This window comes from Rhinichthys klamathensis, unplaced genomic scaffold (assembly GCF_029890125.1).
Source record: "Rhinichthys klamathensis goyatoka isolate OS25496 unplaced genomic scaffold, OSU_Roscu_1.1 h1tg000180l_1, whole genome shotgun sequence".
NCBI classification, from domain to species: Eukaryota; Metazoa; Chordata; class Actinopteri; order Cypriniformes; family Leuciscidae; genus Rhinichthys; species Rhinichthys klamathensis.
In genome coordinates this window covers 1,481,085-1,505,993 of record NW_026606708.1, presented here as the reverse complement: position 1 = coordinate 1,505,993, position 24,909 = coordinate 1,481,085, and the positions used below count along the sequence as shown (strand labels likewise).

The 24,909-nt window shown below is 38.0% G+C and overlaps 1 protein-coding gene across 1 annotated transcript; it reads right to left on the bottom strand.

The window, feature by feature from the left end:
* Positions 1–1,206: 1,206 nt before the first annotated feature.
* Positions 1,207–19,399, bottom strand: efhd2 (EF-hand domain family, member D2). Its single transcript, XM_056260910.1, has 4 exons — positions 18,873–19,399; positions 2,918–3,065; positions 2,633–2,767; positions 1,207–2,465 (listed from the first exon to the last, which is right to left on the bottom strand). The coding sequence occupies exons 1-4, from the start codon at positions 19,154–19,156 to the stop codon at positions 2,334–2,336; spliced, it is 699 nt and encodes a 232-aa protein (XP_056116885.1). The 5' UTR covers positions 19,157–19,399; the 3' UTR covers positions 1,207–2,333.
* Positions 19,400–24,909: the final 5,510 nt, after the last annotated feature.

The following is a 24,909-nucleotide window of genomic DNA, read 5'->3' as shown; positions in this document are numbered from 1 at the left end:
AAGCCTAACACAATACCGAAGTGCAAAATCATTTGGCACAACAACAATGGAACAGCTAACATCTCTCTCCCTCTCAACTTAGTTTTTTTAAATAAAAAGACAGATTGTTGCATGGCTTCTAACAGAATGCAAAAGTTGTTTGATTGGTGTCATCAGTCGACTCCTCATTCACCAACCAATAACATATAAACTACTATAATAACCCCTTAAAACCCAATATTCAAAATACTTTTCAGTTCAACAGTAGGTAACAAATGAAAAAAGAAAGTGGATGGCTGGAAAGATTGGGAGACAAATATTTTTACACCTATTGTTTGAATTTCCACAGAACTAGTGAACAAACAACGAACATTTACCAGTGACTCAGAACACAGAAACAAGGAACATGAAGCATAGCAGTTACCAACAATATTGACTCTAATGTAGAAAAGAATAAAGGTATTTTGCCTTTATTTATTTGATTGTAAAGGATAATCTGATACACGGAGAATAGAAGAGAGACAAGATTGTAGGCAACAAAATACATATCGAAAAATAAGAATGTTTCTTTTCACAAGACCCCTTTCCATACAAAACTAAAATTATTTTTTGATTTTCATCACATGAAAATATAGATTTGTCTTTATACATAGCATCTCAGTTACTTTTGCCACAGTGTACTGCATGTCACATGACCATTAAACGTTCAATTCATTACGCTTATGGAATGATATGTTCCCTCATTTTTCAGTTGTTGTCACAGTATTCTATTTTTTAAAACTAGATATTTAATAAATAACATTTGTCATTTTGATGCTGGAATTCATGCACCAGGTCTACAGAACAGCCATGCCTATATATTGTTTTAATAAATCAAATGCCTAGATTCTATTAATAATACACACTTGCTTTCACCTCATCTCACTGTGAATGGGGTGTTTTGCAAGGCTTCTAATCTTGGTCATAATTTGACAAATATTAAGCAAGCCAGACTTTGATTTAGGCAGTTGACACTGAGGTAGTTCACCCAAAAATAATTCTCTCACCATCATGTCGTTCCAAACCTGTATGACAATCTTGCTTCTGTGGAACACAAAAGAAAATATTTTGAAAATGTTTAAGCGTTTTTTTTTTATCCATACAATGAAAGCTAAAATAGTTCTGGACCCCATTGACTTTCATTATATGGACAAAAACAGTTTAAACATTTTTTGTTATACACAAGTTATACATGTTTAGAACAACATGAGGGTAAGTAAATAAAACTATGGGTGAACTATTCCTTTAAACAAAAGCTGAGGTGGTGGATTTCACTCATCCATCTGGTATCTGACTGACCCCATTAGCATGTCACAGTTAATCGTTTAGCACACATGGAAACTCAATACAGGGGTTCAGAGGTTAAACAGTCAGATGACCTTGTCCTACCAACACCTCCATTGACATGAACCACAAAATTGTTGAAACTAAGTTGCAATTACTTGCTTTTGTAAGCCATTTTACATTTACAGTAATTTCCCATTTTGATTTTATAGACCAATTGTAAAGCATGTGTGTGCCACATTGAATACTGGACACCTTACAGACTAAAGGGAACCATGTATGGACAACGACACCACAGTGACCATGCAAAAAACTATATATAAACACTCAACAAACACCATTACAATCATCACCACACATGCATACACCCAAAACCACCTCTTCATCTCTCTCTCTGCTCAGTAAAAATATAGACTATTTTATGCTCTTAATGTTTCTGTGAACAAGAGCAGAGATCTGATGTACACTAATCCTCTCATGTTTAAAGGGTCAGTGAGGAAAATTTAATTAGTTACGGTACAGTGTAAAGCATTTCCTGGATAAAAAGGAAATGATGCCACTGATATGAATACAACAGATAGGATATGGAATACTGAGAGTACAAGTCGATTAAAAAAAACCTTTAAAACCCCTTAAGCGTTAGAATTAAACCTACTGACACATTGACAAGAACAAGACACAAGATGCCGTTAAAGCTAAACCGATACTGACGCAACGATGAGGTGAATGAACTACAGTACATATATACTCATGCGACTGCAACAGAACAAATCCAATCCAGTGTACCGAGATCAGTGTCTGGCTTCACATTCAAAATCAGCCTGAGAGAGAGCGAGAGAAAGAGGCAAAGATAAAACTAGACAAGAGATCCGCTCATGAGCACAAACTACACAGGTGTTCCCTCTCTCAGGAAGATGAATCTGCATGGATTTCTGAGCATTTCACAGCCTTGCATAGTATCTCTGATTGCGGGGGACTGATGACAGACAGACAGACACACACATAAATCGAGGCTGTAGAGGTGGATGCGGCTATTTGAAGGCTGACTTCAACTCTTTGAAAGCGGCTTGTCTTTGTTTCCTCTCTTCTGCCTGACGCTTCTTCTCCTCCTGCTCATTACGGATTTCCGCCTCAAACCGGTTTGATTCGTTAATGGCCTGCACCTGTCACAGAGGAAAATATACATTTTAGGGGATCCTAAATTGAATTTTCTTATCAGTGGCATTCAATGCAACTCATCTAGGCAGGAAATTAAAGTCATAATTGAAACACAGAGCTATCATAGACTAAGATGGTGAAAATAAAAGTATTAAATGTCATGATTCTTTACTTTTGCCTCAAAGAATGATTTGGCTCCCTTCACTCCCTCAGTTGACACGTCAATCTCCGACAAAAGTGCCAAGACGTGAAGTCCGCTGTCCTCTGCCAGCTCTCCTGCTGCTGCTTTTCTGAAGATAAGGAGAAACTAGAGGAAAGGATGGAGGTGATTAATGTGGGGAATGTTCACCCCAGAAAATAGTAGTTTCATGTGAAGTACAGCTCTTCATAGTGTACTTTTTGCTATGAATTACGGCCAAATCTGCAACCAACTGTTTTGACACATAGGAGAATTTACCTCTCTGAAACTGAGTTTGCCATCCAAGTCTTCGTCTACTTCTTTGATCATGTTCTTCAGGCCCAGATGAGTCTGAGGTGCTCCGAGTTTCTCCATCATCAGCTTCAGCTCCATCAGATCTATGTAGTTATCCTTCTCTGAATCATACCTGCGCACACACAAGAAACAAAATGATTGAAGCAGAAATATCATGAAAAAAAAAAAAAAAATGTATGCACTCTGTTTCTGAAAGGATCTGCCCATTTCATCACTGGTGATATTACTGCAATACCTCCAATGATCAATAGAGTGCAGTGCTGAAGAATAACTGGTGCCTAGCTTAGCAGGAAAACTTGGCTGTGTCTGAAATCGCCTCCTATACTCTTAAATAGTGCTCTATTTGAGGGCACAGCCATTTGTAGTGGTGTCGAACTTTATATCCGTAAAACGACTCGGATGAACTGTAATAAAGTCCGTGCTGCTCTCACTTTCATTACTGCAGTGATCAGTAACATTAGGCTGAGGAGACTGTAAGCTGGATCACGAACAGTTGCTAACAGATCCATCTTCGAGTATCAAATGATGACTGCTATGTTCATTCTTACATCTTACAACAAGTTGTTCTGAGACAGTGCTTATGAATAATGGGGATTAAAAAAAAGCACTGGGTGGATTTTTATCATTTTAGGGTGGTTGTGTACACACACTGCCAACACACATTTTTGTTCAAACACCATGTAAAAGTGAATTTTGCATAATAGGTGCCCTTTAAGAACTAGTATGACCAACTTGCAGTTAGTTGGGAAAAATCAGTCTTGCATTTTGGTATCAAATTAGACCAATCTACTGCTTTTATGTACCTGAAGTTATGAACAGTCTTGATCACTAACTTGATGACTAACCTGTAAAATTGATGTCTAACTTGTAAGACTAGTCTTAGCAGTTTATGCAACCGGCCCTAGTACAACCAATCTTGTTTTCACTTATGTACAATTAGATATGGCGTCAACCCTGAGTAATATACATTATTACGCTCTGAAACTTCCAAGAAATAATTAAAGCTGACCAGCCAGCATCAATATCATTAGTCAGAGCAGAAGTGTTTATTAACAGTCACACATTTATTATACCTGATGCTGAGAGATCATCTTAATGTCTCCCCTTCATTTTTAATAAACAGCTTATGAGCTGTTGGTAATTTATTGAGTTAATAGCAATCAAAGACACCAGTGTGTACATTTGGCTGCATTAAAATTTGGGAACTTTAAACACAAAATCTGCAGACTAAACATTCTGTCATTTCTCGTTGACCTTAAATCTCTCTCACAAACGAACACACTTCCTGTGGTACAGCAGAGATGTGATCGCTTATGGCTTATAAAACAAGAGACATTAATATCTGCCTCCTCTTCTTTTCTATCTATAAAGAGAAGGTGCGCTGAACTGTTCCACAGTTGCACATTTTCAGGTGCAAAGGTCAGAAAATTGTATGTTGGTGGGTGAGTGGTTGTGCAGCAATGTGTTAGTGAGGATAGACTAGTCACTCTCAATCATTATGTATGAGACCACTTCCTCCACACGTCCACATACAAGCAGAAACACGCATATTGCCCAAAGATGAGGTTTTACGTTTCCATGGCAACATGGCCATTTTATTTAAAGTAGAGGCCAATGTATTTTTGGATGAGGCTCTTATCAACAGTTTGAAAAATCTTCTTCCTCTGATTCTCACTTCCTTTTTATTTTGTTCTTCCTTCTTCCCTGAAAGATACACCTGATAGTATCCTAAGATTACTTTACAATGTGTTTTGGACATCTATATTTTGGACAAAAATAAAATGAAGTAAGAGATCTTAAAGTAAAGTAAAAGATATTACACTTAAATAAGAGATATTAAAATAAAATAAGTATTGTGACCCATTCCCATTTCCTTCTGGATTCATTCTGGTGATGAGTTTATCTCCCTCATTAACTCCTAGGCAATCCCAGCATGCACCCTGCTCATGAATATGGAGTGTGTCCATCTGCCTCAAAGACATAGCTATTGTATTCCTGTCTACCGACACAAGACACCCTGCTGATGCCAAGTCTCTCTCACACACTTAATAACTCCTCATTAACCCTGTATCACAAACTAACTGACATCTTCCTATCAGTAATTCAAAGGCCAAAAGAGTCTGTTCAGGTTCAGGGGCACAGAATCTCTTAAATTAACTCTTCATGCTGTGGCATCTGACACATTGGGCTAACCTTGATCACAGGGCTCTGAAAAATGCTGTTTGATGAGGGATCGCTGTTGTGAAGCATCTGAGCCATTGTGAAGGACTTGTGTTTCTCTGTGAATGCTGCTATCGTGGGTTTGGGTAAGGATTACAGTACAGCAGCAGTTAAACACACTAATGTGATTTCAAGGCAAGCAAGATTGAGTTGGTGGTTTATTTTTAAAAGGCAAAATCAGATCACTTTGGAAACCGGGCAACCAGTGTCCATAGTGGTTTTAAATCAATAATTTACGTCCGCATACGGTTAGTCTGTTTAACAAAAGAAAGGTCAAGCATGCCCAGTGCGATTAAAGGTCAGCTGTAATTTAAATCCACCATGTTTAATTTTGCAGTCAAACCTCAATGCCTGAAATCACATAGGGCTACACTTACTTTTGAAAACCTCGTCATGCTCTTCAATGACCCAGATTTGCCAAAGATTACTGCCAAGCTTCGATTTTCGGTGTTCTTTTTATTTTATTGTCATCAGTCAAGCTGAATCACTGTGTTAAATAGCGCCACTTCCTCTCTGTCATGCTCAACAGGTGTTTTTACCCTGAACATTGTACATTTTATGACCTTTTGTTTTACCCCAACCCTCATTTACATAGAAACTGACATAGCCTGCCAGAAAGTTTCAGAATTTACAAAAATCTCATTGCAAAACCATGTTAATCAATATGGCACACTTCCAGCAGACTTGGTTCCAAACACTAACGTTCAAAAGATTAATTATCATTAAGAATAGTTTATTTTTATTTTTATGAAGAGGTGTATTCAGCAAGTATGCATTAAATTGATCATAAGTGACAGTGAAGACATTTTTAAAGTTACAAAAGTTTTCAAATAAATTCTGTTCTTTTAAACATTCTATAAATCAAAGAATCCTGATTTTCTTTAATCAAAGATTCCACATAATTATTATTCTCAATGATGAAAACATGTGCTTCTTATTAAGAAATATTTTTGAGCACCAAATCAGCATATTAGAATAATTTCTAAAGGCGCTGCTAAAAATTCCGCTTTGCCATCAAAGGTATAAATAAATAAATAAATAGTAAACTACAAAACAGTTCTGATCCAATTAATCAGCCTTGGTGAGCATAAGACTTTCAAAAAAAAAAAAAAATCTAACTTGTATATCATTTCCTATTCGTTTTCTCCATTTACACATTTAAAAAATAACTCAGTCTTAAGCCTTGAACCAAAGCAATAAGCTCTGAGATAAATCACATTACAATATTTGATTACAATTGTTCCATGAATAGTTTGGGGTTATGAAAGGGTTATAAAACAAAAATGAAAACTTCTGATCTAGGTGTATCTTAGTTTGTGTAAGATCAAGTGGTAAAAAAAAAACATCGGACTCCATCTACTCTAACCATGTGTTTTGAGGCACGTCACAGGCCATTAACAGCTCCAAAGTGCTAAAACCCCAACAAGACAAAACAGTAACAGTTCAGCTGGTTGCACAAATCTGGGAGTGGGACACAGATTATTTCTTACCAAATGCAGCTTTTACAATCTATATGGACAAGCAGAGCAGATGCTGCCCAAGTGCCGAAATAAAGAAATTTCCCCCTTTTTGTCACCAAGTTCAACTTCAGGAAGATCAACATTTTTGCCCAAATAAGTCAATAACTTGAATACCTCACACTACAGATGATTGAGGAAGCAAATGCAATCAGCACTTCCTTATAACCATGAGAGAGATGAGCAGATTCAGACTTCCTTTTGCCTTAGCAAAAAGGTTTGTCTCATTTGATTGGCTTTGCTGATAGCTGCATTTGAACCCTGAGTGAATTCACATGCTGTTGTTGGAAAGAAATCAAGTTTGATGAGTAATTATAAAGAAAGTCAAGAGAAGGAACACAAAAGCTAGCATGTAGCTACATTTGCGCTCTGAGTATTTAAAAAAATTCCTCTTTCAAGAACTCTTGAAACACTTCTCCATGCAAGCCTGAACTTGAATGCAAGCTAAGGAATTTTTTTCTTGCTCTTTAAAAAGGTAAATGTTTAAACATGCAACAAGTCTCAGTGTTGGAGTTGAGCACAGAGACTTCAGCTAATGTGGGTTTAGCTCGGGTACTGCTGACTGCTCCTGAAGACGGACACAAATGTGCTGAATGTATCCTGCATACTTGACATGACACATTGTAGAAAAACAAAGACTCAGTCAGAAAACCAAGTGAGAGAGAATGAGGAACAGGAAATGCATGAATAGTCTTGTGAGAGCTTCGATCTGTTATTTCAGCACTGACCCCAGAAAAACTTGCTGCACTTCCAAATTCCTTCTCAAAATTAATTAACAAAGGATTTCAAAACGAACACATCAGTTGAGCCATCCAAAAGCAGACATCTGACTTAAAAGACAATCATTTTGAAATAGGCAACTTAATGGACACTTCAAACCAATGACATTAGCATCAGTTCTTCAGATGGACAACTCAAAGATTGTAAATATAACAAGACCGTTCACTCAAATTACAATGAATGGGAGAAAGTGCAGCATGCAATAAATCTAAATAAAAGAGACAATCGGTAATTCGTAAAGTCACTGCATCACTGCAACTGTCCTTTAGAAGCTCTGGTTCACATAAAAACAGATTTGTCACCTGGGATTGCTATTTGAGCATAGGAAACAAATTATGGGACAGTTCATATCAGATTTTGTTGCTGCTTCAAATTTAATATGTTATTTAAATGCAAGTTTGACAAGCTGATTCTAGCATTTATCCATTTAAGTAGACAGGTGTTTGTCTTGCATGATGCCCAAAATAGCTGCATGGAACCATTGCAAATATGGCCACAGACTGAGTGAAATGACTTTTCCTGACTGGGACTATGACAACATACAAGTGACTCTTCGCTAAGCTCCGCCACCTTTGGTTACCGTTGCTTACTTTGAGACTTTACAGACTTCGCCAAATCTTTTCTTCTGCAACTAACTGAAAAAATGTAAATTATTTTTTTTAGTCGACCATTCTTCTCGTCGGCTAACATTTAGTCGACTAATAAGGGGCAGCCCTATACATAGTGGTAAAAAAAAATGTGGATTGATTTTATTATTCTTACAAATAATTTTAATCTGCCATAGTTTCTGTCAGCACTACAATCACTACAATTTGAATATTGAAAATTAATTTGACAGTTTAGTCTACAACAATAACTAAGATTTATTTATTTAATTTTTGGAGAAGGAAGGTATCACAGTTTTTTTTACGACTTTTTTATTTTTCTGTAAAATTCAATAAAGGTACTGCAAGACTTCCATAAGACAGCTAGTCTGATACTTGGCAATCAGCAATAGCTGCTAAGTTGGCATTGGTTAATAACATTTTTAGTTTCATTTTCACCTATCAACATGGTAACATCTACACATCTTGGCATCTTTAAAAACTCGTGCTTGTGTGTGTATGTGGGTGAGGGGTGTGTGTGTGTGTGTGTGTGTGTGTGATGCTGTACTAAAACTCTGAAAGCTTGTGGTAGGACTGAATACAGCTGGGGTTAAATTAGGCTGAGTTTAAAAGTGAAAAACATTTTAGCGAAACTGTCGATGCTCACCAGTAAAATTCACCAGTAAAATTCATGTAGACTGTTACTTAAAGCAACCATTGGAGCTAAATGGATTGTGCATTGTGGACTTTGAAAGCAACTGTTTGTCAAAATGTGAGGCATGTAACAGGATTTGAGATTAAGCAATTGGTGAAATGTACTAAAATGCTGCCTGATGCTAGCCTTAATACTCATGCCTGTCAGAACAGTCATGCTTTAATGCATGCCTAAAGCTACTGCTGATTTAATTATAAAAATGTCTGATTAAATTTGAGTGGAATGATGTCTTGGAGCTAAAAAGAGACAGCAGTATTCCAGGCTGCAGCTTAAGGTGGTCTGAAGGACACTAGCATTTTCTTTTATATCAGCACATCATGGACAAAACTTCATACTGCACTATGACGCACAAGGAGTGACCAACCAACTCTTTTCCACCATCCCTCCCTTTTCTATCTCTCTTCCTGCCAATCTTCTTAATCCCAGGTTGCCAAGCAACAGCTAACGGGCGAAGTCATGGGAAAACCCCCACAAACACACAATCAATTCGGAGCACATTCTTTATGATGGCCCAGCGTAACAGGCGTGATCAATCAGGGCCACACACACCTAAAAAGTTAGTTTGAGCATTTTACATCCACTTCACATCTGTGCAGCGTGTGTGATGACATAATTCACGCTCAATTTAATTTCTGGAGATGGGATGGGATGAGGGAATGGTTCGGAGAGAGACAAGAAACAGCAAACCTCAACATAAGAAAGAGAATGAAATTAAGGTCAGTTACATAACAGATGATTGGAGAATTTAAACTTCCCCATATTATCAGGCACAACTTGATATGCATATCTGAAATGAACAACCTACACAAAATCATTTCTAAACGACTGTAACCTATGAAAGGGAAGACACAAACACTTTTCTGAAATGTGATCAGCTAGTTCATGTTCTTATGCAAGACTTAATTGGCAAAGAATAGTCAAAACCACAGCAATTGTTCCCCTTTTTCTTGATTTATAAAAATTAAGCTAAATGTATTACTCAAAAAACACAAAGATAACTGTTAGAGGATACATTTTTGCTTTCAAAGCAGAAGCTGACAGCTTCCTGTTCATATTTCTCCAGAACATGGCCTTGCCACCACCATCCGATCCACTTAAATCAGTTTCCCCATGAATTAGCGGAGATCAATAGCATTCAAGGCTCTTCACACACGCTTGAGATTCTTGCACAAATGGTTGCTTTGAAACTTCTACAATCAAGAATATCGACAGCAAAATGTTTCAGATCATTTTCAGCTTCTCCACTTGAACCGGAGACTGTAAAATTTAATTATAAATTGAAGATGATCCAGGCTTCTCAATTCTGATATTCAATCCAGCTCGCAATATAAAGACGACATGCTAAAAGCATGAAGGTTAACATTTTGTCAAGATGGATCATTATCCACCCACTCCATAGATGACAGTCACTGCAGTGCAGTACTGATTAACATACAGCAAACAAAAAAATAAGCTGAACCAAACCTGCTTGATGCACGAGAACAAACCTCATTGGTTCTCATGGAGGCTCAAAAGTGCTGCGTAACACACAAGAATGAACCCTATTGATTCTCGCATGTCAGGCGAACATGCTTGAACTTCCATTTATCATAACTGATGTGTGCGTTGATGAATGTTTATATGTGAGTTGATGAATGTTTATATGTGAATAAAACACTAAAATAAATCTGTTCAGTGTATAAAGCGATCGGGTCTCTTTGGACTAAACTGCTCAATTCATATGGATTAGTTTTACGATCTCTTTATGAACTTTTTGAAGCGTCAAAGTGGTAGTTGCGTAGCTGTGAATAGAGGGACAGAAATCATTCCAATTTTATGATTTCTGTTAGGCTGCATATATTAGGTCAGCCGGAACTGGGAACACTTCCCTTAAATCCAGATGTACTCGTTACATCATAAGAAGAATGGCATCTACGCTAACTTTAGTGTCTTTGTTTATCCCGAGGTTTTCCTGCAGCCTGCCGGATCCAGGCCGTATCCAGATCTGACGAAGGAGATTCGCCTGGACCCGATGACAATGCAGTGCTGAAGTGTCAACTATCCTCTCCCTATGGAGGATCCCTTTCCCACTCTACAGATAAAGCGTTGTTGAAAATCCGGTTTGCGTACCTCGAAGTGATAAAATAAAATTCTGTATCAAATTTATAGGCAAGACAAGTAGTTTGTTTAAGCATGGTTTGTTGGGAAATTACAAACCTGCTCACACATATTCAAACGAATATAACTATAGAATCAATTTTTAATGCGCATGTGAACGCCATCCGGTCACAGGTTCGCGTTTAAAGTCTGTTTAGAGAGAACGCCATCGTCTTAGTGGCCCCTAATGTAATAACAAATGATAATTTTGCTGGAAGTGAATCAATCAAAACCAACTTTAGCTGGAAATAACATTATTCAAAAATCGCTATAAAGCCAAAACAATCTCTGTTACCGTAAATTGTATGTTTATCTCTGTAAAGCTGCTTTGAAACAATCTCCATTGTTAAAAGTGCTAGCCTATATCAATGAAGATGACTTGACTTTAAAAAAAAACATAATTTGTGTTCCGAAGATGACTGAAAGTCTTATGGGTTAGGAACGACATGACGGTGAGTAATTAATGACAGGAATTGAATTTTTGGGTGAACTACCCCTTTAACTATTTCCATAAACAGGGTTTCCCCGACTAAAGATTTTTCTAGTCGACTAGTAGTCATTCATTTAAGCCCTTAGTAACCTAGCTGCACGTTTATGGTATTAATTTAATTATTTAAATTGAGTGATGGCATTGGAAAAAGAGTTTCAGGCCTGAGAAAGAATATTATAAGTAACACTGTTCTACATTACAGAGAAATACTAAGGCAAAACAACGAGCCATTAAAATATTAATTAAGAGCTCAAGTGCTCACATAAAGCTTGCTGCAACGACATCAGCAAAAGTAATTATAAATGTGTCGGGAAAAAACTGAAAGGAGACAGTCTGAATATTTTAATAATTTATTGATAAACTAGTGTTTTCTGAGTTAGTGTCTGCTGCAAAGATGGAGTTGAGAGAAATAGTATAGAGAGAAATGCACGTTAAGTTAAACGTCATGCAGTGAGTGCGGTACTAATTTAGCTTCCACACTCCGCACGAACACTTGGATATGCGCCTAATAATAGCGCACATTTATCTAGGTTAACATTAGAGCAAATGGCCATGTAATGGGGCTAGCGTTATGCCTGGTACAGTGTATGATTTTGGGCTGTCCCAGACGAAAGATGATCAATCGTAGCGATTTCTGTGATCGTGTGGCTCCTCAACGGTGGTCCAACAAGGTACGTCAAAGACGGCCATTATCAAACTACTGACCTCAAACTACGTTTGCAAAATTGGCATGCCAAGTTGGCCTCTTTTCCCTAGCCATGACCGATCGATTTTTTCCTATTTTGCTTCCTTCTCTTTTTTTTTTGCGCACATAACCACAATTGCCAAAGTGCTATCTTGCTCTATTTGTTCAACACTAACGCATGATGACGTTTTATTGTTCTATACTAATTTGCATCGTAGCCTACGATTCAGTAGGTGTCATTATTGTACAGTGTGATTTGTAATGATCTTATAGGACTGCTAAAACGCACAATCTGTAGCAGGCATTAGGCTACTTCTTACGCGTTTCAATTATGTTTGAAATCGATGAATGATAGGAGAATATTTGGATTTCCTGCCCCGACAGAATTACCACATGGACCAGCCGTTTCAACGATCTGTCACAGACTGTGAGATTCGCCAATTCCTGCGGAGTTTATTCCTGTGACTAACCGACTAATTAATATTTTGTTGACTAAGCCTCTTCTTGTCGACTAATGTTTAGTTGACTATCAGGGGAAAGCCCTACCTAAAACCATGTATGTTTCTGTGACTGTACAAAGCTCATGAATATTTAATGAGGTAAGCCCTGATGCAGTTTTTGTTTGCAGCAAGGCACTGCATTTTCCACCGCTGTAGCTGATGATCGCAGGGAGCACTAACCTTGATATGTCGGGATTATAGACCAGGTGACTAAACATTAGTCCTTAAGCAGAATCCTTCACGGATCAGCCAATGGCCACACAATCCCAGAGGTTATTTATAGTGAGCAAAGAGTGCAAAGCATGAACATAAAATAAAAAAAAATTCACAAACAGAAAGAATAGGGAGGAATGGCCTGGTGGGACAAGAACTAGAAGAAGATAACTTCCTGAAGGAGTACTGAGGTTACATATGGCCTTTCTGGAAACATAACAGCTAAACTAATGCACTTCCTGCTGCCCAAATGAGTCATTAGGAGCATGTGATGACTGTGTGTGAAAGCCAAATAATGGAGTGCGTCTAAATAAACCTCACACCTACACAACTACTGGCAACGTCTGAAGAAAAGACACCGCTTGCGCTTCTGGCGTCTGTCTTTTATACTACATATTGCTGTTAAATTGTTAAATTGAATGAAGCAAACCAATAGGGAACCTAATTAAAAGTTTTAGAGACTCCAATTCAAGACTTGTGTATGGTTTGAGTGATCACTTGCTATCCGTCTTAAATATATGAAGTGACCAAGTGTAAATACCCCCCCTATAATATCTTATTTGCTGAGACAGCGTGCATTGATTGGCTTCCTTTTCTCTCTTAACTTTGTCTTATCCTCTTAGGTCACTGTGTCAGTTGGATTTGGCAGCATGCAGGAGATTTTGTGGATAAATTCCTTGGCTGTAATGCATCTACATCATAGAAGCACAACAACATCCTGCCATCCAAACTGAACAACTGCGCTAAGGTTTTTTTACCCCAAACATACAGGATATTCAGAGATGAGGAAATGGGTGATTTAGAGAATAATCACATCATTCTGTTCTCTGCAGGGAGAAAGGCATAACCATTTAAGGACTTGGCAAATATATGAGCTTGAGAGTGAAGAAGTGTTCATTGCATTCTGCTATAATACATTATGCATGACTACAATGAGTTTATGATGGCTACCAATGAGAAACAAGCTACATTTTTCCTACTGACAACTCACTCCGACACCTCTGTGCCCTGCAGATATGCTATGGCTTACGTCTAAACATTCCTAAAATGTTCAGATGTTATCTTTTCTAGGAAATATGGCCTGGAGAAAAGTGTAGGAAGAGCACAGAGTTATCTTCTGCTTCCTTCATTACTGGAGGCGACTCCGCAGGAACACGCCTCATAGGGCTAAAGCTTCTCGCTCATATGTAGGCACAGCATGGGGCCTGCACACATAATCTCTCAGCCAATTCGGGCAACCTGCCATTCACATGATCAGAGACAGTATTACCAATGAGCGGGGGGATAAGTAGGGTTGGAGTTCATCTGTTTGAAGCATCTAAGATAGCTGCCCCTTAAAATATCATACAACTGCATGCAGAAGTGGAATGGATTTCCATTTACTGATAAAAATCAATCCTCAAAATCAAATTTTTGCATTTCAACATTATAATCGATAGTGTGAAAAATGAATTCATATTGAGATTTGTGTTTATTTATAGGTGTTTTTAAAGATTAGACAACGGTAATCAAAATGTAAAAAAGGGGAAATGTGCATATACATTAAATATTCAAAATTAGTCAATGAGGCTATGCACTGATGTCACTTTCCTGCTGGCACGTGCCCCCTCAGCTAGTGAGTGCCAAAGCATTTTTTGGCTAAATTAAAGTGACGAGGAAATCAATGGATATTCAATATATCCATTGATATCCAACTGGTTGTTTCAATATATTTTGTTTAAACTTGTATTACTCATCATCATAATGGATGTTTTTTAATAAATGCTGGCAAAAACTAGTTACGCAGAATATAAGATGAGTTGTCAATACAATATATAACCAAGTGTATTATTTTACCCCCAAATTCAACATACACAAAATTGTAACTGCAAATCCACGTTTCACTGCCTGGATTCCAGTAGTTTCTGCGAATTGCAGCAATCCATTTAAGATGTTTTTTGTGTTCTCTGCATTCAAACTTAAAGGTATAGCGGAGGATTTTCTTTTTCCGGGTGGGTAGTCTATACTATTGGTCCACCTAAGTGTCATTCATTCTGGTGATATGTTTACGTAAGGCCGTCGTACGGGCTCGTCCCTATGTAGTTTTCGCTTTCTGCGCATGTGCACTTTCAGGTGTATTATGTGTGATGAGTTACGGTTTCAGCCATTCCTTTGAAAATGGCTGAGGGTCGAAAGAGAAAAAATGTATACGAAGTGTATGATAAGAAGAGAAAGGCCGCAGAATATAGAAACAAGACCAGAGTGATTTTGGGTGAATATTTCACACGCTGGCGTGCGCTAAAAGCACAGGTTGGGCTTCCCACTGATGCCGCAGTCGCGAAGATTCTACTAGACAGGTAAAGTTTGTCATGCTATTTGGAGAAATCCATTTAAAATCACTGCTAGTAAAAGTTAATGTAAGCTATGATTAGCGATGCTAGCCCTGGCACAAGTCATGCAAATAGAGTGTTGCGCATGTGCATTTTTTAAAAAATTGGAGAGGGCGGGTCTTCTCTAAAATTCGGAAAGATCCTCCGCTATACCTTTAACACCAACGCTGTCACTCAGTTTTTGCCACTCAGTGGGTATAATCGCAGTGACTCCCATTTACTGTGACAACATGTGCATTCTCTCTCTCTCTATACAAAATAAATCTCTCTCTCTCTCTGACATTTCCCAATATGGTAATGGTATTAAATTATTAGTGTTTTAAAAAGGTTAGATAAAAGAAAGTAATGAAAAAAGGGGGAAATGAGCATGAACAATTAATTATCCAATATAATCAGATATATATTTATTTAATACAAACTAATGCTGAAAAACGAAAGCAGCCAATAACCTATATGGTACTGATATATTGTGCATCCCTAGTAAATATATCAATTTTAGTCAGATGGGTGTTTGATTGCTGTATCTGATGTAAACAAAAAAATTCTTGGTGAGGTGAAAATACACAGAAACTTCAAAAGACATGTTCAGACATGAATGAATTCCTCTTGTGAATAATCCTCAATGCTAAACTTGCATCTGCTCAAAATCAATCTTAAGACAGGGTTATGTTCTTTTATGAACTTTGCAGATGTTGACACCTAAAAAGAAACAACCACAGAGGTTTCAGGTTCAATTCCTTGTACCTTTAAACAAAGCAGGTGCATTGGACAGCTCCAACAAGTATTTTAGTGTACTTAGCTAACCGTGAACAATACATGCATTTGTACACATTATTATCAATTACCACAGATATGTAAAACATCTGGGTTAGTGCAGGTTTTTTTTTCTGATAAAAATAGAAAATATGCAAATCACTACTTAACAACCATACCATGAAAGATAAATGACCTACGCAAAGTTTTAACAGTTTCACATTAAGATTCCCTACAAAAACCACCCAGAAATAATGGGTTTGAATGCTGGTCCTGAACCAAAAGTTTTGAATCCCTCTGAAAAGTGGCCTGAGGGCAAGGCAAAGCCTGCATTCCTCTTATCAGCTGGACTCTGGCCAGTCTATGGCTGTTACGCAGTTCTTTCTCTCTCCCTGTGTTTTTTTGCCTCCCTCTGCACAAAAGCAGTTAGAAAGTAACATTCACAGCAACGGAAGCTTTTGAGCGTTTATCGAGTACTGAATGTGCCTACAGTATGTGATGCAAAGCTAAGAATATCAGTATTAGTTTGGAAGGTCATAGTTATGAGATAATCAATGAGTTCTTATGACTGCATACAGGCACATAAAGCGTTCCCAACCTGCCTCCTCACCGGCCATGTCTAATCCATGTTTCGTTATCTATATTCAGGGCTTCAGGTAACAGCACAAACATCTATTATATAGCTGGAAAGTAATAAATCAATTGAAGAGGTGCACAATCCTCTGTTGCCATAAACATGTATGGAGCTAAACAACATGGAGAAGCAACTAAATTCACAAAGATTCTTAAAGGGGAATAGACCATGAAATCCCCTAGCTAATGTTTAACCTGTGAAGTAACCTGAGGCTTTGTTTCCTCTGTGACAAAGGGAGTTATGCACACTTCACACTCTCCTAAATATGAAACCTGTCTCATTCAGCCCATATAAAGCCAAGGGCTACATCATCAAAGAAACCGAATGAAACTAGTGCTATATCTCACCCTGGGCGAGGTCTTGCAAAGTGAACTCGGCGTTTGGCTGCACAAAGAACTCGTTTACAGACACAATAGAAAAGGTGATACTCTGAAACAATAGTCTATTAACAATTATTTAGCAGAAGAAAAAGCTCCAGCAAGCCTTTATCTACTTTTGTAACACCCATGTGGTTATCTAGAGGTAATGAAACCATTGCGATAGACTGGTATCACATCTATTTTGCAACTAGATTAACCAGTTGAACAGCCATAATGAATTGTTCTCTAATGCAGATTATTCTAAATCAATTATTTAAAGAGACAGTTCAACTAGAAACTAAATTTTGGTCATCATTTACTCACCCTCATGTTATTCCAAACCTGTAAGACATTCTTCCTTCCGCAGGACAGGACACAAAAGATTATATTTTGAAAAGAAGTCGTTATTGTCCATGGGGTCCAATGTTGGTTTGGACAAAGTGACTTTCATTGTGTGGACAAAAAAAATAAATTAAATACTGAGACACTTTTCAAAATATCTTCTTTTGTGTTCCATAGAAGAAAGTCATACAGGTTTGGAATGACATTAGGGTGAGTAAATGACAATTTTCATTTTTGGCTGAAGTATCCGAATCAATGTGCTTATTGTTAACTAAACCTTAAATAAAAAATAAAGCCATATAGAAATATAAAAAAAATAACAAAAGGCCATAACAAATTTACTCAAATTAAAACAAAACAATTTTTTAAAGCTAATTCAAAATACGAATAAATACTATAATAGTATATAAATAATAATAAAAACAAGAATCTGTGAAAAATATCACATTCTGATAAATGAAATTCATTTGTGTACGAAAAATGCTACACAAGCCAACTCATCTAGATGCAAAGGGCTCCTCACACAGATTTGGGCGGTCTGGTTTGGCTAATTTACAACAATGGTAGCTTTGTTTGATAGCAGAAATGGGGAGAGGAACCCATCACTTCCTCAGTGCACTAGTTTCTCAACCAGCCCCCTTTCTCACATCGCTGAGGCCTGTGTGAAACCGACCCTGCAGTCACAGCTTCGGACTGACCACTCCACCACAGAGAGCACAGGGGACACATTCCTAGAGCGACTCTCACGAAGATTCGGCTTCCCGTAGCTGCCTCTAGTTCCCAACATTCGGCTCAGAGGAGTTTCTTTTGTTTCTTTCAGTGAAATTAGCCTGACATGAAAGGCCCTGTGCCAACCCTGTATGCAGCAGACAGCATTTACAAAAGCTCTGACAATAGTTGCAAGTCGAACGTGGGGAAAATTCTTAAACTGCCTTCATTCAGTAACCATAAAGAGAGCAGTCTCACTAAGGATCCGGCCAAGGTGGCTACAGAATTGTGTCATACTGGGCAGTCTAGACTGCACGGCATGCCTTTTGGTTAGAGACGCAATGAAACCTGAGCATGACCTAAGGGACTTTCTCAACCCATGGTTCAAAGTCCTACATATATCTATGTGTGAAAGCATGTGGAATAAATGATACAGACTTGGGTGGGGCTGAGGTTATGGTCCTTTCTTAGATGTGTGAAAGAGTTTCAGCCAAAACATTTGCTGCAGAACGGAGTAAACAGAGAGTGACAAAAGTAGCATAGATTAAAAAAACTAGACAGCTTGTTCCTGTTTAAACATTCAGTTAAGATTTAATGGGACAGAAATATCAGTAAAGACCTTATTAAAAGCATACTAAATAAATAAATAAATAATGTTGAAATGTGGACTTTCATTTTAAAATAATAGGCTACCTAAAACTAAACCAGAGGAAAAATTGTCAACATGTTTCTTTTAGGGCATTTAGGGTAAATTAATTGGACAAATGAATGGATGGACAGACAATTAATTTAGTTAGATAGATAGATAGATAGATAGATAGATAGATAGATAGATAGATAGATAGATAGATATGACATGCACATGTCATACATCTACTGCAGCAGCACTGCAGGTGACAGTATGAGTAACTTACTCTTTGAACATCTTCTCCATGTCTTTGATCTGCTTCCTCGAGAACTCCTTGAACTCTGTGTAGGGGTTGAACACCTTCATGCTGGGCTGCTGATGTCCACCGACGCCCTCGTTCAGCTCCCCGCGCCGCTGCAGTTTGGCTCCCAGCTCTGAATCCGCGCTGGCCGTGGCCGGTTTCTCGTGAGCTCCATTCTCATGAGACCCGTCCAAAGCCACCGCGTCGTGGTCGCCGTCCTCGATCTGCAGCCGACGGTTTAGCTTCGATGACAGCTCGTCCGTTGCCATTTCGTCTTAATTTGAAATCTAACTATCTGACTACGGGGAAAATACAGTGGGATAAAATGCTGCAAAGCGCGCAGTCCATATAAAGGTTCAGTGGGTTAAATCCAAATTCAGATAAGCATTTGGTTAAATACGCTTTAAAATGCAAATCATTCGACTTATAACTGTGTGAAGGGATACGCGTCTGTAAACCCACTGATTCAAACGGACAGCGCTCGTGCGTATGATGACGCCTCCGTGATCGCTGACGGTGAAATAAGCTCGTGCGTATGCAGTAAGATGGACACAAACCCAATAGTATCTACGCCACGCCTTTTAAAGAGACTCACCGGACACGAAAGACCACTTACAACACCCCGATGATACCTTTTGATATTACACAACAATATAATTCCACCGCATGTGTTTTTAGTTTCAGGTTGTTATTAGCCTGCCCTATTATAGTTATTTGAGACATGACGTCGTTTATTTCTCATGCGAACCAACTTCTTTTGTTGACCAATTCCAAAGATAGACATTGAGCTGTTAAATCATGACATTAATTTTATAGACCAATACCAACCTTAGGCCTAATTTATTATTTGATTTATTTACTTTTTTATACCAACAACTTAATGGCGTAGGTTTGATATTGAAATTGGTGGGGACGGGGACATCAATATATAAATATATTTTAAGTTTTGATCGAAATTATTGCTAGGGATATATCAGTGTCACTGGATATTGGTAGGGACACGTCCCTAGCGTCCCTACTAAATGCAACAAGTGGTTTAAACAAGGTAATGCTAAATATGGATTACTATGTAGGCTATCTATCTCTTCTCAGTAGACCTACACGGAAGTTATGCCTGCAAAAAGATTTCCGCTGAATTTCCACAAAACACTTGTCCTTCAAGTTCTAATTCTTCGAATTTTGCATTGTACACATATTATTTAATTTATTATTTTTTAACATTAAATTAATGTTTTTGCTAATCTGACTATGTTAATAGACTCAATAAATAGGCTACTCAGCTCTGTATATCACATTTTACTATGTTTAAATCAATTCCACATTATTCATCAGATATTTCTGAATCAGTTCTGGAAAAAAAAACAGCAGATAAGGGATGTGAGAAAAACATTAATGTATAAAAGATAAACATAATACATTGTTTATTTCACAAAAGCAGGAAATTGTGTTTATGTGGGTATGTGCTGCCAGTTTATTAGCCTAGTATGTGAGATATCAGCATTAGATCTGCGGAGTGACTAAAGGCTGATTCATGAAACAGGAAGTCACACACACACACACACACACACACACACACACACACACACACACACACACACACACACACACACACACACACACACACACACACACACACACACACACACACTATCCGAGACATCCCCTCTGGTTATAGAGGAGGGGCTGCTACCTGCGTTCTCTCCTAATATGGAGAAAGACAGAATGAAACGTAGGATTTCACCACACAGAGAAAGAAGTGTTTAGACCATCACACCTCTCTGAGGAGCTAAATGTGATTTGGCATGCTGTAATACCACCACAAAGTGAAAATCTTTCCTTTGTGTAGTGAATGGTGAAAACCTTGTCTGCATTAAAAGGGCCAGTACTCATGGTTCCAGATGTCTGCTTTATAAACACAGACTTTTTCTCCAAGAGAAGATTCAGATACATTATGAGAAGCATAAATCACTGGGGACTTAGTTTACTACTCGCTGGGAAGGCCTTTTGCCTGAAGGAAATGTGAACTGTAATCCTTTCTGTACTCTTGGGATATATCTGGGTCCGACAAAATAAGCAAGGGGGTAGCAGAAACACACACAAAGGAATCTCCCCTTGTCTCTTTCTGTCATTCATCTTATTCAGCCCCTCTTTGTGTTTTTAAGTATCTCTTTTTTGTTTTGTTTTTTTGTCTCTGACCAATATGAATGAATACAATTTTAATAAAAGAAGATAAAATAAAAGAAGATTGATAAGACCATGAAGTGAAATTTTGGCAGTAATGCAAATCTCAAATCCTTTAGGTGCCTAAAATCCAAAAACGTAACATTCGCTAGTTTAGGTCATGGTAATTTCTGTACTCTGGAGTGTTGACTCATGAAAGTGACATCATTTTTTGACAATGACCTAGAAAAACAAGGTATCACAATTTAGCTAAGCCGCTGAGTTGGTGTGTGTGTGTTTATGTTTGTATTATACAGATTGCACAGCTCTCAGCTATGTAGCGCTATAGCAGGAATTGAGCATCATGCTAGTGCGAGCTGTTTGAATCTGGTCTTTGGATGGTTGCCCAATCTCATAACAGTGCATTTTCTTTGTGTAAGAATAGAAACAGGAAGCCATGATGAAAAAGGGAGGTTAACTCTTGGATAAAAAAAGGAAATGTTTGACCAAAGTAGCAGATTATCTCAAATATCTACGCCAAAAAATATGTATTTTTAATTTACTACCTAAATCATACATACATAACATTTGTCTGCATTCCAAAATGTATCAGACTGCAATTCAAGGCACAACATAAAGAAATGTTGCATTCTTAACATTGCCACACAGGGCACTAGCTGTCTGTCAACAAAGATTTTGAAAGAATGGTTGGGAGAGAGCATGAAGAATCATTTTTACACATGAATTGGCACCTCTGAGTCCAGACCTTAAATTCACTGAAAGTATTTGGGATGTGCTAGAGGAGACTTTACAGAGTGCCTGACTCTTGCATTGTCAGTACAAGATCTTGAACAAAAATTGATGCACCTCTTGATGGAAATAACATCACAACATTTATTTCTTTACTCTGTAAAGTCTACTCCAGCACATCCCAAAGACTTTCAATTAATTGAAGGTCTGGACTCAGAGGTGCCAGTTCATGTGTGAAAAGGATTCTTCATGCTCCCTCCCAACCATTCTTTCACAATTTGAGCCTGATTCATCTTGACATTGTCATGGAATATGGCCATGATATGTCTTCCTACACGTTTGTTTTAAGAAATGAAAACTACACAATCCATCAATAGGGTTAGAAGAACTGTTGCCAAACTTATAACATGCTAGAAACATAATAATCACTGCAATAATGATCCAAACAGAGTCAAAGCATTTGCCTATTTAAATTCAAACAGCAACTTTTTTTTGGCCGCACAGTGTATTTAAGTGAAGCGGCTTCTCGAAATGAGAAAAAAAATGTAGGGAAGGACTTGATTTTGTCCATCAGGAATTGATTGCATCATTGGGTCGTTGTTCTTAGCTAATTGCTGTGATTTAATGTGAGTGAAATGTATTTGCTAACAAAATTAGGATGTTAACAATTTTGCTATAAGGATATATTTGCAGTTTTATGAAAAATTATACCACTGACAAATTAGCAGCAAATAATGTGAAATGTCTTGGCGTCTTTGACTTGATCGCAGGCCTGATTCAGTGTGCACTTACTTAGCGATGGGTGGTCATAGTGAAGCTGTGTTTGTGTCCGCGAGCTTCAGTGAGCTGGGAGCTCTCCTAGCATTTGAGACAGACTGTCTAACTCAAGCCAATTTTACAGTTCTGCTGCTCTTTCTATTCTGGCTCTTTCTTCAAAGTCTGCAGCTCACGCTTTCTCCTTCAACGTCTCCTGCCAGGTCTTTGTTTGCCCCACTAAGGCCATTATAAGCACACACAGACACACCCACGCAGAAGGCAATAGGAAATTCAGATTTGGAGTCTGTAATAAAACAACTTCAAGGGAACATGAACAGGGATTTAGGCTCTATTTACAGCAGTGAGTCTTAAAAAGTTATGAGTCTTAAAAAACACATTAGGCTAAATAATGAATTAGCTAGTGCTGGTGCAGCTGGAGTTGTAAGACCTATTAATGACACAGTGTGATGTTTGGCTATAAAACTCCCTGCAGTGGAGCCTGTGGTGGATGGCATTAGTTCAGGCGCTGAACTAATGCCATCCACCAGGCTCGACTGCAGGGAGGCTCTACATTTCTCCTGGAATCAAACGCATACATGCACATAAACACAAACAGGATAATGGCAGTACTAGTCCCAAAGGAGAATACACTGACAGATCTGCGAGTACAGTACAATGAGGATCAGCTGTTATATGAATTATTAATGAACACAAGACCAGTGAGACTATTGATTCAGGCTGCTGCCATCTAAGTGAGAAAAGGAGCAGCTTTCTGATGACATTTACTGGATTCATTCAGAAACAATAGACAGGTCTCGACAGATCTGGTCTGACAGCTGTCTGTGCGAGTTTCAAAACACCAGTAGGCAACTACAACAAAAGAATATAACTAGAAACAAAGGGAAAGCTTGTATATCTACAGTTGTTTCGGCTTAACCCTTTGACATAATTTAATCCAAAAGCAAATTACTGCGCATTCAATCTATGTAAACTCAGTTTTGATTGGTCAATCGCACCAACCATGGCAACGCTATCAGTCCACTCATCTAGTGTAAATAAAACTGGTGCATACAAACACAACTGGCGCCATCAGTTAAATATAATAAAAATATCAAAATAAAACACTCATAAGATTAAGTATTTTGTTATGTGACCATTACACCAGAGAACTGTGAACATGCAAATGTGTTGTTAAATTATTTAAATATTAACTAAAAATCTCAGGCGGGGTACTTTTGTCACAAGGTTTAGCTAACAATAACGTTTTTGGAATCCCTCACTCCATCAGTATGTGGATTCCTTGTAGATGTGAGATGACCCTATGACCAGCTGAGGCTGAGCTGCAGCAATGGTTTTTAGTCTAAGTTTTTAGTCAATTTGTTTGTTGAATTATCATTATAAGAATGACATGAAATACAACACACAACCATTTTCTTCCACATCTGGAACCAAAATATATCTCATCAAAACTCAATGACACTATAGGTTTTGAGACTAGTCAAGGACAGATGCTGGCTGGACCATGACCACACATCTGTTCAGTGTGAGTTAAGGCAAAGAGAAAGAATGGGCAGTCAATAAACATATGCTCGGCCAAATCCAAGGGAAGGTGAGATCAATGTATATCTGAATCTGAGTTTCTTTTGATTTGGACCAGAGACCTGTATTTTGTCCCACCCTTAATCTGTCAGCCATGAATTCCCTGAAATGTATAAGGAAGGGAAAGAGTACGAGATAATCTTAACCTTAGACACAAATGCACTGAGACCTAATTAGGCAGAAATGATGAAGTCTCATGATGTGCCTTGATAAACATATTTAGTTTATCCTTGTTAATCTATTGGTGTGCTAGAAGACTTAGACATGTTGTAAATCATTTTAAAATGCATTATGTGTAATGATCCCTCTGGCCTTTCTGAGCTAAATTAAATAAGAACATTAAAGTAAGACAAATGAACACACAGACAGGCACTACAATGTAAACTAGTTAAACAGGGGCACACCTAAGCAGAGGAACAGGATAATGCAGTATAATATTCTTTTATTTCTTTTCTTTCTTTCTTTATTTTTCATTCATGCACCCAGTATGTAGGCCTATTCCTTATCAAAATAATTTAAACATAAATGAAGAGTACATGTGACCTTCACAGACCACATTACAAAGACAGCTCGATCATGCAGGTTTGCTATGCACAACATCAGGAAGATCAGGCCTTTCCTAACTGAGCATGCAACACAACTCTCGTCCAGGCCCTGGTCATTTCTAGGCTTGATTACTGCAATGCTCTTCTGGCTGGACTTCCATCGTGTGCAACTAAACCTCTACAAATGATCCAGAATGCTGCAGCTCGTCTGG

What these genes read in the sequence shown, in the direction of transcription:
- efhd2 (XM_056260910.1), bottom strand. Translation starts at nt 19,156, where the DNA reads ATGGCAACGGACGAGCTGTCATCGAAGCTAAACCGTCGGCTGCAGATC. An exon ending in GCAAACTCAGTTTCAGAGAG is followed by an intron (nt 2,768 to 2,917) that starts GTAAATTCTCCT and finishes CCTTTCCTCTAG; the next exon opens with TTTCTCCTTATCTTCAGAAA. An exon ending in AATCATTCTTTGAGGCAAAA is followed by an intron (nt 2,466 to 2,632) that starts GTAAAGAATCAT and finishes CCTCTGTGACAG; the next exon opens with GTGCAGGCCATTAACGAATC.